The sequence below is a fragment of the Barbus barbus genome (assembly GCF_936440315.1).
Source record: "Barbus barbus genome assembly, chromosome: 26".
Taxonomy (NCBI): Eukaryota; Metazoa; Chordata; class Actinopteri; order Cypriniformes; family Cyprinidae; genus Barbus; species Barbus barbus.
In genome coordinates this window covers 20,190,940-20,204,285 of record NC_136754.1, presented here as the reverse complement: position 1 = coordinate 20,204,285, position 13,346 = coordinate 20,190,940, and the positions used below count along the sequence as shown (strand labels likewise).

Below are 13,346 nucleotides of genomic sequence, written 5' to 3'. Positions count from 1 at the left end.
CAGTGAAATTAGCAATAGCGGTATTGCCAGATATGACTTTGAAATGATCTGTTTGATGACAGCTGCAAACACAAAGACATGTTGGTTCTATCAGTATTTATAAGGACAGGGATTTTAAGTTTGGTCTTGCATGGAGGAGAGCGAGAGCTTGAACACGTATACACAAAAACACTGCAGTGTTGCAAGAAAACTGTCAGAATTCACAGTGATACATTCATATTTCATCCCAGCCTGTGCCCCTGCTGTTCCCTGAGTTGGCAGTAGACCTTTTACTGAGCCCAAAAGTTGCCTACCAGTCTCTGTTTCTTTAGGAAAATCTGTTTAACAACCTATTGGTTTCTTTCTCTCTCTCTCCAAGAAATTCTGTCTTGCATCCCATGAAGCCTTTGAGCTGTTGGTGCTCGTGGGCCAATGCATCCTATATGCATTTCAAGTTTGCATCTATATTTAGTATTTACAATAAGCATAAGTAATATTAATGAGCCGTGTAATTAACTGCCCATTGGCTCTCCACAGGCTTTCAAAGTAAATATGTTCTGTGTCATTCTATATCAATTCATTTAGAAGGGTAACAGGTGCCCTTCCATTTAAGGTTTTCTCCCATTGTAAACAACAAATCTTTGCATGATAAACTGAAAACATAGGCTTGTCCCTGCCTCGGGTCATTAAAACTTAGTCATAAAACAGCCTGGCTTAATCTACGCGTTAAGTGCTTGGGATCACGGTAGTGCAAAATAGCGATTACTCATACTCACACAGCGGTCGAAAATGTATCTATTGATTTTTGACAATCGAGTCAACAGGTAGCCTATGAAGTGTAGTAACCCCTGTCTTCCCACACAAAGCGGGGTTCCAGCGCATTATGGCATATTGCAGTGCGCGCGCGGGAAGAGGGAAGAGTTCATTCGACAGCTGGATGGGCTGCTGGGCTGTTTTCTGCGGAGAAGGACCTGTTACTCAGTTCGCGTTGCTTGTTGAATTGCGTCCCGGTGATGCAGAGGTGATCTTGTGGCTTTTGTAAATACAGTATAGCGTTGAAATATTTAATTCCCGCGGTATTCACGGTTATGGCGCGAGACCGAGCCCCTCAGCGCGTGCTTCAGTATCAGCAAACTCTGGTGAGTATAAGTGCTGGTCAGAGTGATTTGTTTTTTTTTTTGTTTTGTTTTTTTTATCGCAAAACCAGCTTTTTTATGCATAAAAGTATGACTGAGTGTGTGTAAAGCTTTGGGTTTATTTGAGTTATGAACGAAATCACCCTTTGAATTGCGATGGGCTAGTAAGTGAATAGCCAGAATGTAATTATTGTAGGCCAAGAGTGTAAAAGACGGTTGATATTTAATTTGTGTGTGTTGCTTGGCATTTGTAACAAACTTCTATTCTTTTCCAGCTAATTAAGTCATTTGTTTGTTGATATAGGAGGTAATTCAAGTCTGTGGAGACATTTGAGGGATAACTAATGGCATTATTTGCATTATGAGTTCATCCACATTTCAAGTTTAAGGGCATCGTCAAAGTCCCCCTTTCATCCTTGTTTCATCCCTCTATTGCCCCTCCTACTTCTGCTTTTGCACTTATGGACTAAATGTAGATCCACTCTGAATATGAATTGACTCATGCACCAGTTTCCCCCCCATTTCTGTCACATGGTGATTGACAGCTGTACCCTGGAGCACTTAACAGGGATATCTCTATATTCAGGCAGATATGAAGAGAAGGAGAACTGGAGAAGGACACGTTCAAATGGTCGGTATGGGGTACAGTCTCTTCGTTCTGCGCCAAAATCCCCAGCTTCACCCCTCCCACTAACATCCATCTATCTGAGCAAGTTTTTTTGCACTGTTATGACAAATGCGTTTGCATAATGAAGGTAGGCGTGAAGTGGCCGCACTCAGATCCATGTGTTGCGTTCGTATCTTGTCTTTTTGAGTTCAGGCTATTTCTGAGCAGCCTTTCTCCCAGCAGGACGATGTGTTCCTCAGCATCTATGTGTGTGATGAATGAAACTGGGACATTTTTTTCCGGCCCTGCTTTCCTTATCGGTGAGAGGATCAATACAGCGCTATACAAAATGGTGGCTGGAGACTCCCGGTTTCATTCCCTCTCTCAACACCATTCCCTTTGACTAGGGGTTGTGCCTCGTTCTGATTGATGTCTTTATCATTTACTGTCCTCACGATGTGCTTTGCTGCACTGCCAGGCACGAGTCTGTCTGGACAAATTTGGCCAAAGGAGGATTAGTCTGTGATGTGTGCTTTTCCATGCCATGTTTGATTTTCTTTCAGTATGTGCACAAGCTGATTTTCTGTATTTTGTTGTCTATTAATTTAATTTCTCTAGGGATATCGCAATGCTTATGCTTTTGTGACTCACGTTTTCCGAGTCTAAATGCTCAAATATGGCACTTACTGTCAGTTTTAAGAAATCTGGCCTTGCTCAGTGATTCATGTTTGCACTGAAACTCATGTGATTGCACTGCCGATATTATATTCTCAAAGGACCTTTCAAATGGTCTTGCAGGTAAGGGCATCACAAGTGCAGTGAGTCTGCTCTTCAGTGGCCTTTTGTATCTTGCAGCTCACGACTGCACATACCCACACTATTTGCAATTTTCCCCCTGCTCCTTTCAAAGAATCTATTTCTCTCAAGCTTCTCATCTGCACTTGCTGGCAGAACCTTTGGAAGATTTTTCTGTATTGTTTGTAAGAAGGGAAAGAATCATGAAACTTACATTTATGCTTCTTCAAGAGAGCCAGGTCAGATGTGTTTCCCTCAAGCTTTCGGCAAAAATAGCACGCCTGAGGACACTTTCTTTCTAGCGTTAGCACACATCACTCCTCTGTGTCACTGTGCACCAACTGCATGGACCGGTGGAGAGTCTCTGCTATCACCCTGTCTGATCATTGGCAGCATTCAATCCATCAAAAATCCGTCCGCCATCTCTAACTGAAATGCTGCCCTAGCAGGTGTTTACATATGAGAGCTGGATAAGAGCTGAGTAGTGATTACAGACAGGTGTCAGTGGCGGAAAGCAGGTGCACTGTATTTCCATGGAAAATCGCACCAGTGGCTGTTTACTTGTCTGAGAGGATGGATAAATTGATGGTACTGCCGAAAGATGGATTTAGTAAAATAGGGATTGAGTGTGCTGGTGAAACTGGTTGAGTCAGAGAAGACATTAGTCAGGACTACAAGAGCAGTGGCAATTAAAAGAATAGTGCACCCAGAAGTGACAAGTGATGACAAATACATTTTGTCATTATTTACTCACCCTCGTGTCATTCCATATTACTTTTTTCTTTTGTGAAGAGGTCTGTGAGATGTTTATTTCCATGCAAAGAAAGTGGTTGGTGAATGCCAAATGGATGAATTGGACAAAAAATACATAAAAGAGGCTTTCCAGCGCATTTGGCTTTACTCTGTCATTGAAAAGTTTGGGGTCAGTACATTTTTTTTCTCTTTTTTTTAAAGAAATTAATTTATCAAAAGTGACAGTAATGGTACAAAACATTACAATTTTAAGTAAATGTTGTTCTTTTGAACTTTCCATTCATCAAAAAATCCCCCAAAATTATATAGCAGTTTTCACACACACATAATACAATTTTTAACACCATCAAATAAGTATATTAGAATGATTTCTGAATGATGATGTGAGACTGAAGAATGGAGTAATGGCTCCTGAAAATTCAGCTTTGCCGTCAAAGGAATTAATTACATTTTGAATATATTAAAATATAAAAAAATAAAATATTTTAAATTGCAGTAATTTTTCATAATGTTACTGTTTTTAGTGTGTTTTTGATCAAATAAATGCAGTCTTGGCATGAGAAAGTCCTTTCATAAAAAGAAATCTATGTTCCTTAATTTTAATATGGCAATTTCTAACTTCAGATGTCAGTGTGACAGATGTCAGTAGAGAATACACAGTTACATAGTGTACTTTTAATAGCAAACAGAACTTAATTGTGACAAGTTTGAAAAACTTGGAATGATAAACTTGAAATTTAAATACATTTCTAATATTTTTTCATATGACCTCAGGACACTTGGAATATAACACAAAAGCCTTTGATTCATTTGATAGGATTATTTTTATTTTGAAACTTGATCTAAAGCCTCGTTCAGACTGTCAGCCCAAATCCGATTTTGTGCATATCCGGATGGAATCTGATTTGAATAACTGACTGTCCACACAGCGTATTGCTACTGTTCATATCCGATTTGTGTGTCCATAAGCGCTCTTTTGTTTTTACTGAATGTGAATTGGTTTCTATGGTAATGCCGTTGCGTTATGTCTACGCTAAAAACAACAGTAACAGCAATACAGTTTGCAATACAAATGTTGCCTTACTGTCACGGTTGCTGTTGTATTATATTTCGTGCAGCGGCAGAAACACAGGAAGCTTGAATGTGCGGCTTTATTCCGTGCTGCCGACCTCCACTACTTTGCTTTTTTTTTCCTTTTTTTTTTTTTGTTGTTCAGCATGTTTTCTGCAAAAATGTCTGACGTATTTACATTTTACCTGGTGTGAGGACGTGAAAAAGCTACGCAAAATCCGATCTGACCGCCTATAGACTAAATCGGATTTCCAGAAATGTGATTTGAATTGGATTCCAAACCATATACGAATGTAGCTCGAAACGGATTTGCACAAATCGGATTTCATGTAGTTCGTTGCCGTTCAGACTATTTAAATATGATCGGATTTCAATCGGATTTGCACAAAAATCAGATTTGGGCTGACCGTCTGAACGAGGCGTAACATCTCCTTTTGTGTTTTGTGGAATAAAATAGGCTGGTTTGACAAGTATGTGAGTAAATGATGCCTTTCATTTTTGTATGAACTTTCCCTTTAAACCCCGCCTTTAGCAGCGAAGATATATGACCCTTGGTTTAGACCTTTCAGTGTGTGTTTCAGAATTGAGGATATACAAGAACAGATGTTTTAGACAGCTTTCCGATGTCCTCCATCAAGAGGAGTAGGATTTTGGCCACTGATGAGATCAAAGACGGTAGATGTACAGAGGGTACAGGTCCTACGGTGTGACATCAGCCTCCCCACACATCTCCAGCATGGTGCATGCAGTCAAAGACATGACGCTTTTAGCACCGCTAGGGGATCTCTACGGTGCAGTCACTACAGCAGGAAGATGCTAATGACCTCACACTTTACCCACAAACCAGGGACGCGAGAGAGGTTATGGTGGGAAGACTGTAACAGCCAGTGATACTGCCTGTGGTTTGGTTATGCATGCACGTAAATTGATCAGCACTGTTCATACGCACTTGGATAAATGATATGCCGAGTAGATATGCTATTCATCACTCACCAAGATGATTTGACTACCCCATTTATGATTTTTTTTTTCTCAAATGAAGCAATGAATAACCTTAAGCAGGCAAGGCAACAGCTCTAATGACAGCCATATCAACCTGATTGCAAAATGGATTAAAGACGGCAGTTTAATCTCACATCTGCTTTGTCGCATGATCTCCATCCAAGGATCTGAAACACCATTTGGCCCTGAACCACTATAATTTAATACAACACCTATTAAATTATAGTGTTGGTAAAGATATTACACAATTCTTTAATATTCTTCATTCTGGCTCAATGTCAAATCGGCCCACACCAGGTGCGGTGGAATGCAGAGGAGTCATTAGTGTAATGGGATCAATGCCTTCATTCTTTCTTTTTTCTTAGAAGGGATGTTTTGAAAAACAGGAGGAGATGTGGTTGCTGACAGAGGTTGTTTTCATGCATCTTCTTACGGTGTTAAATGCTAATCCAATACATCCTTTTCCCATTATATATATTGAAGATGATCTGACATGGAGGAGCTAAAACTTGTGCAATATCTTAATAAGCTTGCTTGCTGAGATGCAACATCAAATGGCCTGACTAGGAGAAAGAATTTGCACAAAAAGGCTTGATAACACAAGAATATGTGCAATATTAGATTTTTATAGCCAAGAGCTGAGGTACGCTTTAGATTATGGTAAGATCTTGAGAAAAGTTTCCACCTTGTTATCACTACAAACTAAAAATAGAGCTGTATTTACACTATACTTTTCACAACGTTTGGGTTCAGTAAGTTTTTTTTTTAAAGATAGTTTTATTCACCGAGGACTCATTCAATTGACAAAAGTAAAGAGTAAAGTCATAATTTCACTAAAGATTCAAATAATTGCTGTTCTTTTGAACTTTCTATTAATCACAGATTCCTGAAAAATATTAAGCAGCACAACTGTTTTCAGCAATGATAATAATAAGAAATGTTTATTGAGCACTAAATCATCATTTCTGAAAGATCATGTGACACTGAAGACTGGAGTAATGGCAGCTGAAAATTCTGCTTTACCATCACAGGAATAAATTAAATTAATATATTATATTAAAATATAAAAAAAAAAACAGTTACTATAACGATAGTATACCTGTCAGTATTATTGTTTCTACTGTATATTTGATTAAATAAATGCAGACTTCTTTCAAAAACACTAGACACCACATTTAAAGATTATTTACATTGGCCCTAATATGAGTGTTTTTCATGTACATGTGACAAAATCCCCATTTATTTAAATAACATCAACATTTATTTTTGATCTTCACAATCAGAGTTTTTGTGAACTATGTTCTTGTAGCCCAACTGGTAGAGCATGGTGATAACAACACCAAGGTTAATATCACGGTTGCTTAAGCAGAGTTCAAGCACACAACATAGGAGTAATCCAATACACAATCTTCAAAAACTCACAATACACAATACATAGAAAATCCAGGAACAATCCAACACAGCAAAACAAAAGCATATCCACATCAATAACTAGTGACTGCAAGGAGTATTTATACAAATGGAAGAGAGGCACTAATGACTTAATTAACTGAACACAGGTGAACTGAATAACATAATCAAGGAAACACAAGGTGTGTTCGGCTTCATGCAGCACTGCGTAGACCGATCGGCGGATGACTTGAAGCAGTGCATGCCGGTTAGAAATTTTGTCTGGCTTGAACCGGCGCCGATGCCACGTCACTGTCACGTGTGGCATCGAAGTACCGCAATAGCGCTTCGAGAGCAGCCGGCTGACTCAGCTGGCGCAGCTTTTTCAGAGCGACTGCAGGAGTGCTGATGACGACACAGCTGTTTCACGTTTGGACAAATTCCACATGACAACAATGATGTGTGTTTCTAACATCTTCAATTCCAATACTGCTCACAAATCTGTTTTTAGAACAGTAAAAGCTTTTTAACTTTTTTTACTTGACTCAATATAACATTGCGACTACAGTAGTCGCAATGTTATATTGAGTCACGTTTAATAAAAAAACACTGATAAAAGCAAATATAACCCCACTTTGTTGGTATTTAAATAGTATATGTTTATGTTGAACTTTATTCTTGAACAGATGGCGCTGTATTAAGCATTATATAAAAAGTGTTTCTGTTGCTCATGAAAACGTTTCTGAAATGTCTGTGCATTTGACAAATATTGCATGTTATTCACTTCATCTGTGATAGAGTATGCAAACACTGCGAGAGCATCACTACTGGGAGCAGAAAGTGTCCGACTTCACGTCTCCGCTTTCAATTCCGCCCCCGACTGCAAGTGGCTACTTTCGCTGATAGGTCTGCGCAGTGCTGCATGAAGTCAAACACACCTATTGGAATAGGTCAAAGGAACTAAACTAGACAGGATTACAGGAAATGACAGAAACACAACCAAAGTCCATTATCATGACATTTAAGGTTAAAAACAAAGGTAAATAAAATCTAATGTATTTTTCTTATCCCATTGGCAAAAAAAATGTTCTTGGTTTTAAACATAAATAATTGCCATATTTAGTAAAGTACTTGCAAGATATCTGAAATCTTATTATTTTACACAATTTTGCTTCTCAAGGTAATGCATCCCTTAAAGGATGTTTAGACGTATTTTACAGGAAAACAAGACCAATACTAATACTAAGAAAGTTTTCACCACTTTTTGGTGTATGCATTCTTTTAATTTCTTTATGTGCTTGAAAACTGTTTCCCATGTTCACTGTACAGTTGTCTATTCCAAAGACACATTCCAGAATTTTTGCCATGTTTTTGCTTATGGAGAAGATTTGGAGATTGTAAAAACAAGCAAGCTGTAATGCAGAATCTGCAGTCTTAAAATGTGACATGCTCAATGATGACCGATTAACTGCTTTTGCGATGAATCTTCTCGTACTGAGTTCTGGTAATGTCAAAATATGTGGGCCACGTTTCTCCAGTGTGACTGCTCTTATGACACCCGTCTAATGAAGAACCAATTGGAGCACAGCAATTGATGACTGTGTGTGTGTGTGTGTGTATGTGTCTGGATAGGAACCAAAAGAGACAGAGAGAGAAGGAGAGAGAAATTCAGTTGAGAAATCATTGTCTATATGATAGGCTTAACACAAATGTCTTGTAGCCCTCAAGTTATTTTCATACTATCAAAATTATCTCTGGTGTCTGGTGCGAAGAATGACATGTTCTTTAGCCTAGCCACAGACTCCAGTCGCTTTAAATTAAAAAACAGCTTGCTTTTTGTTTGAGCAGCCCATTTTTATTTTGCGTGTCAATGAGGATGTCAGAATGTGATGGGGACTGTAAAACGCCTAGTCATGGCTGTCAATCATAACCAAAGTCTTAGCTAAGATGTACATCGTTCAGTTGACAAAAGATGTCACACAGTCTGCTGTGGGTTTCACCCAAGATCTCAATGGGGTCATATTGCACAGTCAGACAAGGAGACATGAAGGACAGCAAAATTCCTGCAGTATGCAATCTTTAATTGCGGTGATGATAATGTTCCATTTAACCTGCAGTGGAGTACCACGCCTGCCTTAGCGACACAGGACTGGGCACTTGATGCTCTCAGATGGCTGGCTAAAGGCTCTGAGGCAGAAGTGGTAAAAGGCTCCATTTACACTCCAAAACCCTTTAGAGAGATCTTTGCCACAGGCCACTCATATCCACCTGAAACCCTCCTTTAGATTTTGTGTCTGCAGGTCTTTTTGATTAACATACTTGCTAGCTGTGTACCCATAAATGAACAGGTCAATGACATATTAGAGTCTCCTTGATAATGAGGAAAAATTAAAAAACATGTTACAAGTTTTTAGAAACCTACAGTTAAAAGTTGAATTTAATGCCTTTAAAATGTAAAAAACATTTCTGTCTGTTTTTTGGGACTATATGAACTAGCCATGATATGACATAAAGTCAGGTAGAGGTTTACACAGACCCTCTTTCATATGATTCTGTCTCATTCCAGTGCCATTTTCAATTTTTTCCAGTTTCCCCAATACACAACTCCTCAAACCTTACTTTGTCATATTTGGTAAAGCAGGCAAAAGGGTGCTTTCCCTCACTGCCACCCACAATCAAAAAACAGTGAGAATATCCAATGCTGTGCCTGTTTATTTTTGTAGCTCAACAGACAAATAACACAAATACGATAAAATACTTTTCAGTAGCTTTTATTTTATATTTAAGTATTTATGTTTCACAGCAGCCCCCCAAATTGCTCCATACCAAACTCTTTTGCATCGCATACCATGGTAGTCCCATGGGATTACAGACCACTAGTTGGTCCCACCACATGACTTTGATTTAGACAAATGTTTATTCATTTATTTATTTATTTACTTTTGCCAATTATCAAAATGAATATCATTTGGGGTGGGTGATATGACCAAAAATTTATATCATAATATGATTCATTTTATTTCACGGTAATGTCATTCTCGTCACCAGTGTAAATATCACAAAAAAAAACAAGTACTGCTAGCCTAAATAAAAAAAAATTGAAAAAACTCAAGCTCACTGAAGACATGTAAACAGTCAGTGATTAAATAAGAATAAGAAACGAATTACAAGCAATAAAACAAAACAAAAATACAGTAGAACAAATAAATAAGAAATGCTACATACATTGTAATCAAATGTAAAAAAATGCGCTGTTTTTGTATTTGTCCCTTTAAATGCAAATGAGCTGGTGCTCCCAGCCCCCTTATCAGAAGAGGGGGCTTCAAGAGCTCATGCTCCGGCATACTGGCAACAGCAAAACATGACAATCTCATGCACTGAAAATGACTGAAACTCTCAGTAGCGGTGTTCAGCCTTATTTGTTGCTTTGATATGCAATTTTTAACTACCAGATTCCTTTTAACGATCATTCTGGTAGCATGTGAAGGTAGCATCAGTGAAAACAGACAGAGACAATGGTAGCTTTAGCAACATTATCCTTACAGAGTGCCAAGAAACTCTTTCAGAAAGGCAATTTGGAAAACAAAATATGATCTGTGATACTTACTTTTGTCTGGAGCTGACATTCGCGCACGAAGCGTTGGTATTGATCCCGCTTTCAGAATCAACCTTTGCGAAAATCCAGCATTGAACTGACCCTCATTTGTGAGGCAGTCCAGCGTGAAATGATTGGCACAGACATAAAGGACTTTAGTTCATGAAGAAACTCCTATGTTCGTTTGTGCATTCCAAAGCACAACACTTGTAATGCGCTGACAAGCAGCTACAGCAAGAAAACAGTAATGGTGGACTGTTACCTCTCACTCAGGGCTGTGTCTATACGAACAGGGCAGAGAGCGTTACAAATGGGCGGTGTTTGTGACATCATTGTAGGGAGAAATCTGGAATTGCTTGTTCAGAGAGACTGCTGAATTCCACAAATCGAAAAAAAAAAGATGCATTGCAATTAACAGTGCTTGCATTTTAATGCCTTGTATTTCCAGGGCTTGCATTTTAGGTCCTAAAATGTAACATAGTTGTTTATTTAAGCTCTGAATATTTAAATTCAAAATATTTCACACATATTTCACACACATTCAATAATTCATATTCACCTTCCAGAATTCACTTCCAAAATATTCAATCTGTTTAAAAATATAATGTATAATATTCGACAGGCAAATTTTGGTCATTTTATTTCACTTTTCCAAATTCGCTGTCACAAATTCAGTGGTTAAAATTTGATCCACATGTAACCCAGGTTACCAGTGGACAGAGACAAAATGCACTCCAAATTAAACAGAGTTAAAGTATAAAAGATCATACTTTCAGATCAAATATAAGACTGCAAACAAAATAATTAATTATATAGAAATGGAGAAATATAAATATTGAATGTTATAAATATGTCCAATAGCGTTATCTCCCTTTACATAAGCCTCCAATGAGATCGCATTTTGAATGACGTCATGGAAAATTCCGCTATCGCGGCACTTTTAGAGAGCAGCGCCTTCTAGAACTGTCTTTTCTCTGTGAACCTCTGACGCGAGCAGATGCTTGTGCTGCTCCGGGAGATTTGAAGCTCCGATTGAGTCAAGAAATTGATGTAAGAGTTGTATAAATGCCTCTAAATCATTTATATGATGACGATGTAGAAATAAGTTAGCAGTAAAATGAGTGAAGTGATATGATTGTTCACGTTATGTGTTGACCGCATGTCAATGACGCAATATTAGCGCGAGTTTAAACGCTAATACAGTGTGTGTGTATATATATCTCTAACGAAGGATTCAGAGAGAAGCAGTTTATGCCCGAGAATGACATTTTGAGAACGTGTATCATCTGGAACTTCCCTGGTTCTTCTGATGTACATGTAAACGAGTTCCTTGGTGAGTTAATATAGTTTCAATAATTTCAGTATTGTTCAATAAGGTTCATTTAGGATCATATTAAGTGTGTTACATCAAATTATTGTTTATTTGGTGCAGTATTAATGGCAAATACAGCCAAGTGTAAAATGAAAGATGTAATTTGGCATTTATGTGAAATTAATGCCATGGAAGGCAATGTATGTGTGTTAAATAAGATGCTTACCAGAAAGTATGCAAAAACGTGTTTATTGCACAGACAATTTATTGCATAAAGACAATTTATTGTACAGAGTCTTATAAATGGACATTATTTGCTGTGTTTTATTAGAAGTTGTGTATAATCTGAATTGATTCGTGTATATAGTGTCAAATGCTAATTGTTTTTTTTTGGGCCTTGTGTTTTCAAGGCCAGGTTTTTTTTGTGTTCTTCTGCTTTTGTTTCCATGTGAGTGCTGTGATGTCCAATTGATGAGTGTGATCCGTCCTGCATGTGAAATCGAACGAAGTGTGAATCATTCCTGAAGTGTGGACCGTCTCAGCTCTTCCTGTGTGTGTAACGGTGGGGTTGGACTGGCGAGCCGCCCGTTTAACGAATCCTTTGAATTCCCTGTTGAAACTGAACTTTCTCGTCTTTGAACGGTAGGATTAGAACCACACATCAATTTATTCTGTTCCATCCAGGGCAGAATAGGACGACTGAATTAAGTGCCTCACGAACTTTTGGACTGAGTTTACAAACTGATCTGTTCATTGAGAAACATCAAACTTTTGGACTTTCAAATTTTGTTTTGTATAGTTTGTTTCATTTTCTATTGTTTTCCTTACGCCTGTGTGAGGTTATATGGTCCATGTTCAACTAATTGATCAATCATTTAATTCTAACAACAAGGTAAAAGAAAAGAACATTCAGTAAATTCAAACTTGTTCTTACCTCATCCTTTTGTTTTGAGTATTCATTGCTGCTGTATCATCTCTCTCTCTCCCCGGACGAACCTAATCTTTTGAGCCCACTGGTCCATTTGTAAAGTTGACACAAATTTATCACGTGTAACGGGTTACAAGTAAAAGTGGCGAGCCAGCTAGCCAGGAGGAGAGAGATTGGCCTGCAGCAATAGTGACAATATAAATATATTATTAATTATTTATATACTCAGCAGAATATTGACAACATGGATATTGTAAAAAGAGAGAATGTAGATGTCTCAAATGCCGTAATAGTCAGCGGCTTAACATTAACTGAAACAGATCAGGACTTAGAAGCATGGTTGTTGAGATATGGCAGCATTAGTCGCAACCTTCTCATTGATGACCCAAACTCCGAATTCCATCAACATGCCATTATAGAGTTTACTTATAGCTCCGCTATGAAAACACTAATGCCCCTTCTGCCCGTAACAATGGTCAGTACGTCAAACCCAGATACCACTTTCATAGTGCGTGCCTTAAGCTGTGTCTACCCTCATGTAGATAGTGACAGAGCCACTAAGTTGTATTTGGAAGAACTACAAAATATTGCTAGCGCTAGTGGAAAGTCAATTGAAGAAGTGCTCAAGGAGGAGTTAAAGAGAATGAAAGCTGGCTGTTCTGTTGCTGAGCCCATAGATGCTTCAGGTGATAGAGTTGAGTATCCACATGCTGCAGACTCTCAAACTCGTGATAGCAGCACCACCAGCTCACTGGATGGACCGTCGTCCCCAGCCAAAT

General features: G+C 38.3%; 1 protein-coding gene across 1 annotated transcript in view; it reads left to right on the top strand.

Annotated features, from left to right (window-relative positions):
* Window positions 1–1,067: 1,067 nt before the first annotated feature.
* The window catches only part of LOC306846370 (chloride channel protein 2-like), a gene marked incomplete at its 5' end in the record, with an annotated part of 69,499 nt that continues 57,220 nt past the window's right edge, over window positions 1,068–13,346 (top strand). The window contains one exon of the mRNA XM_079379699.1: window positions 1,068–1,118. Within this exon, the coding sequence (XP_079235825.1) occupies window positions 1,068–1,118 (51 nt within the window). The remainder of the gene's footprint in view (window positions 1,119–13,346) is intronic.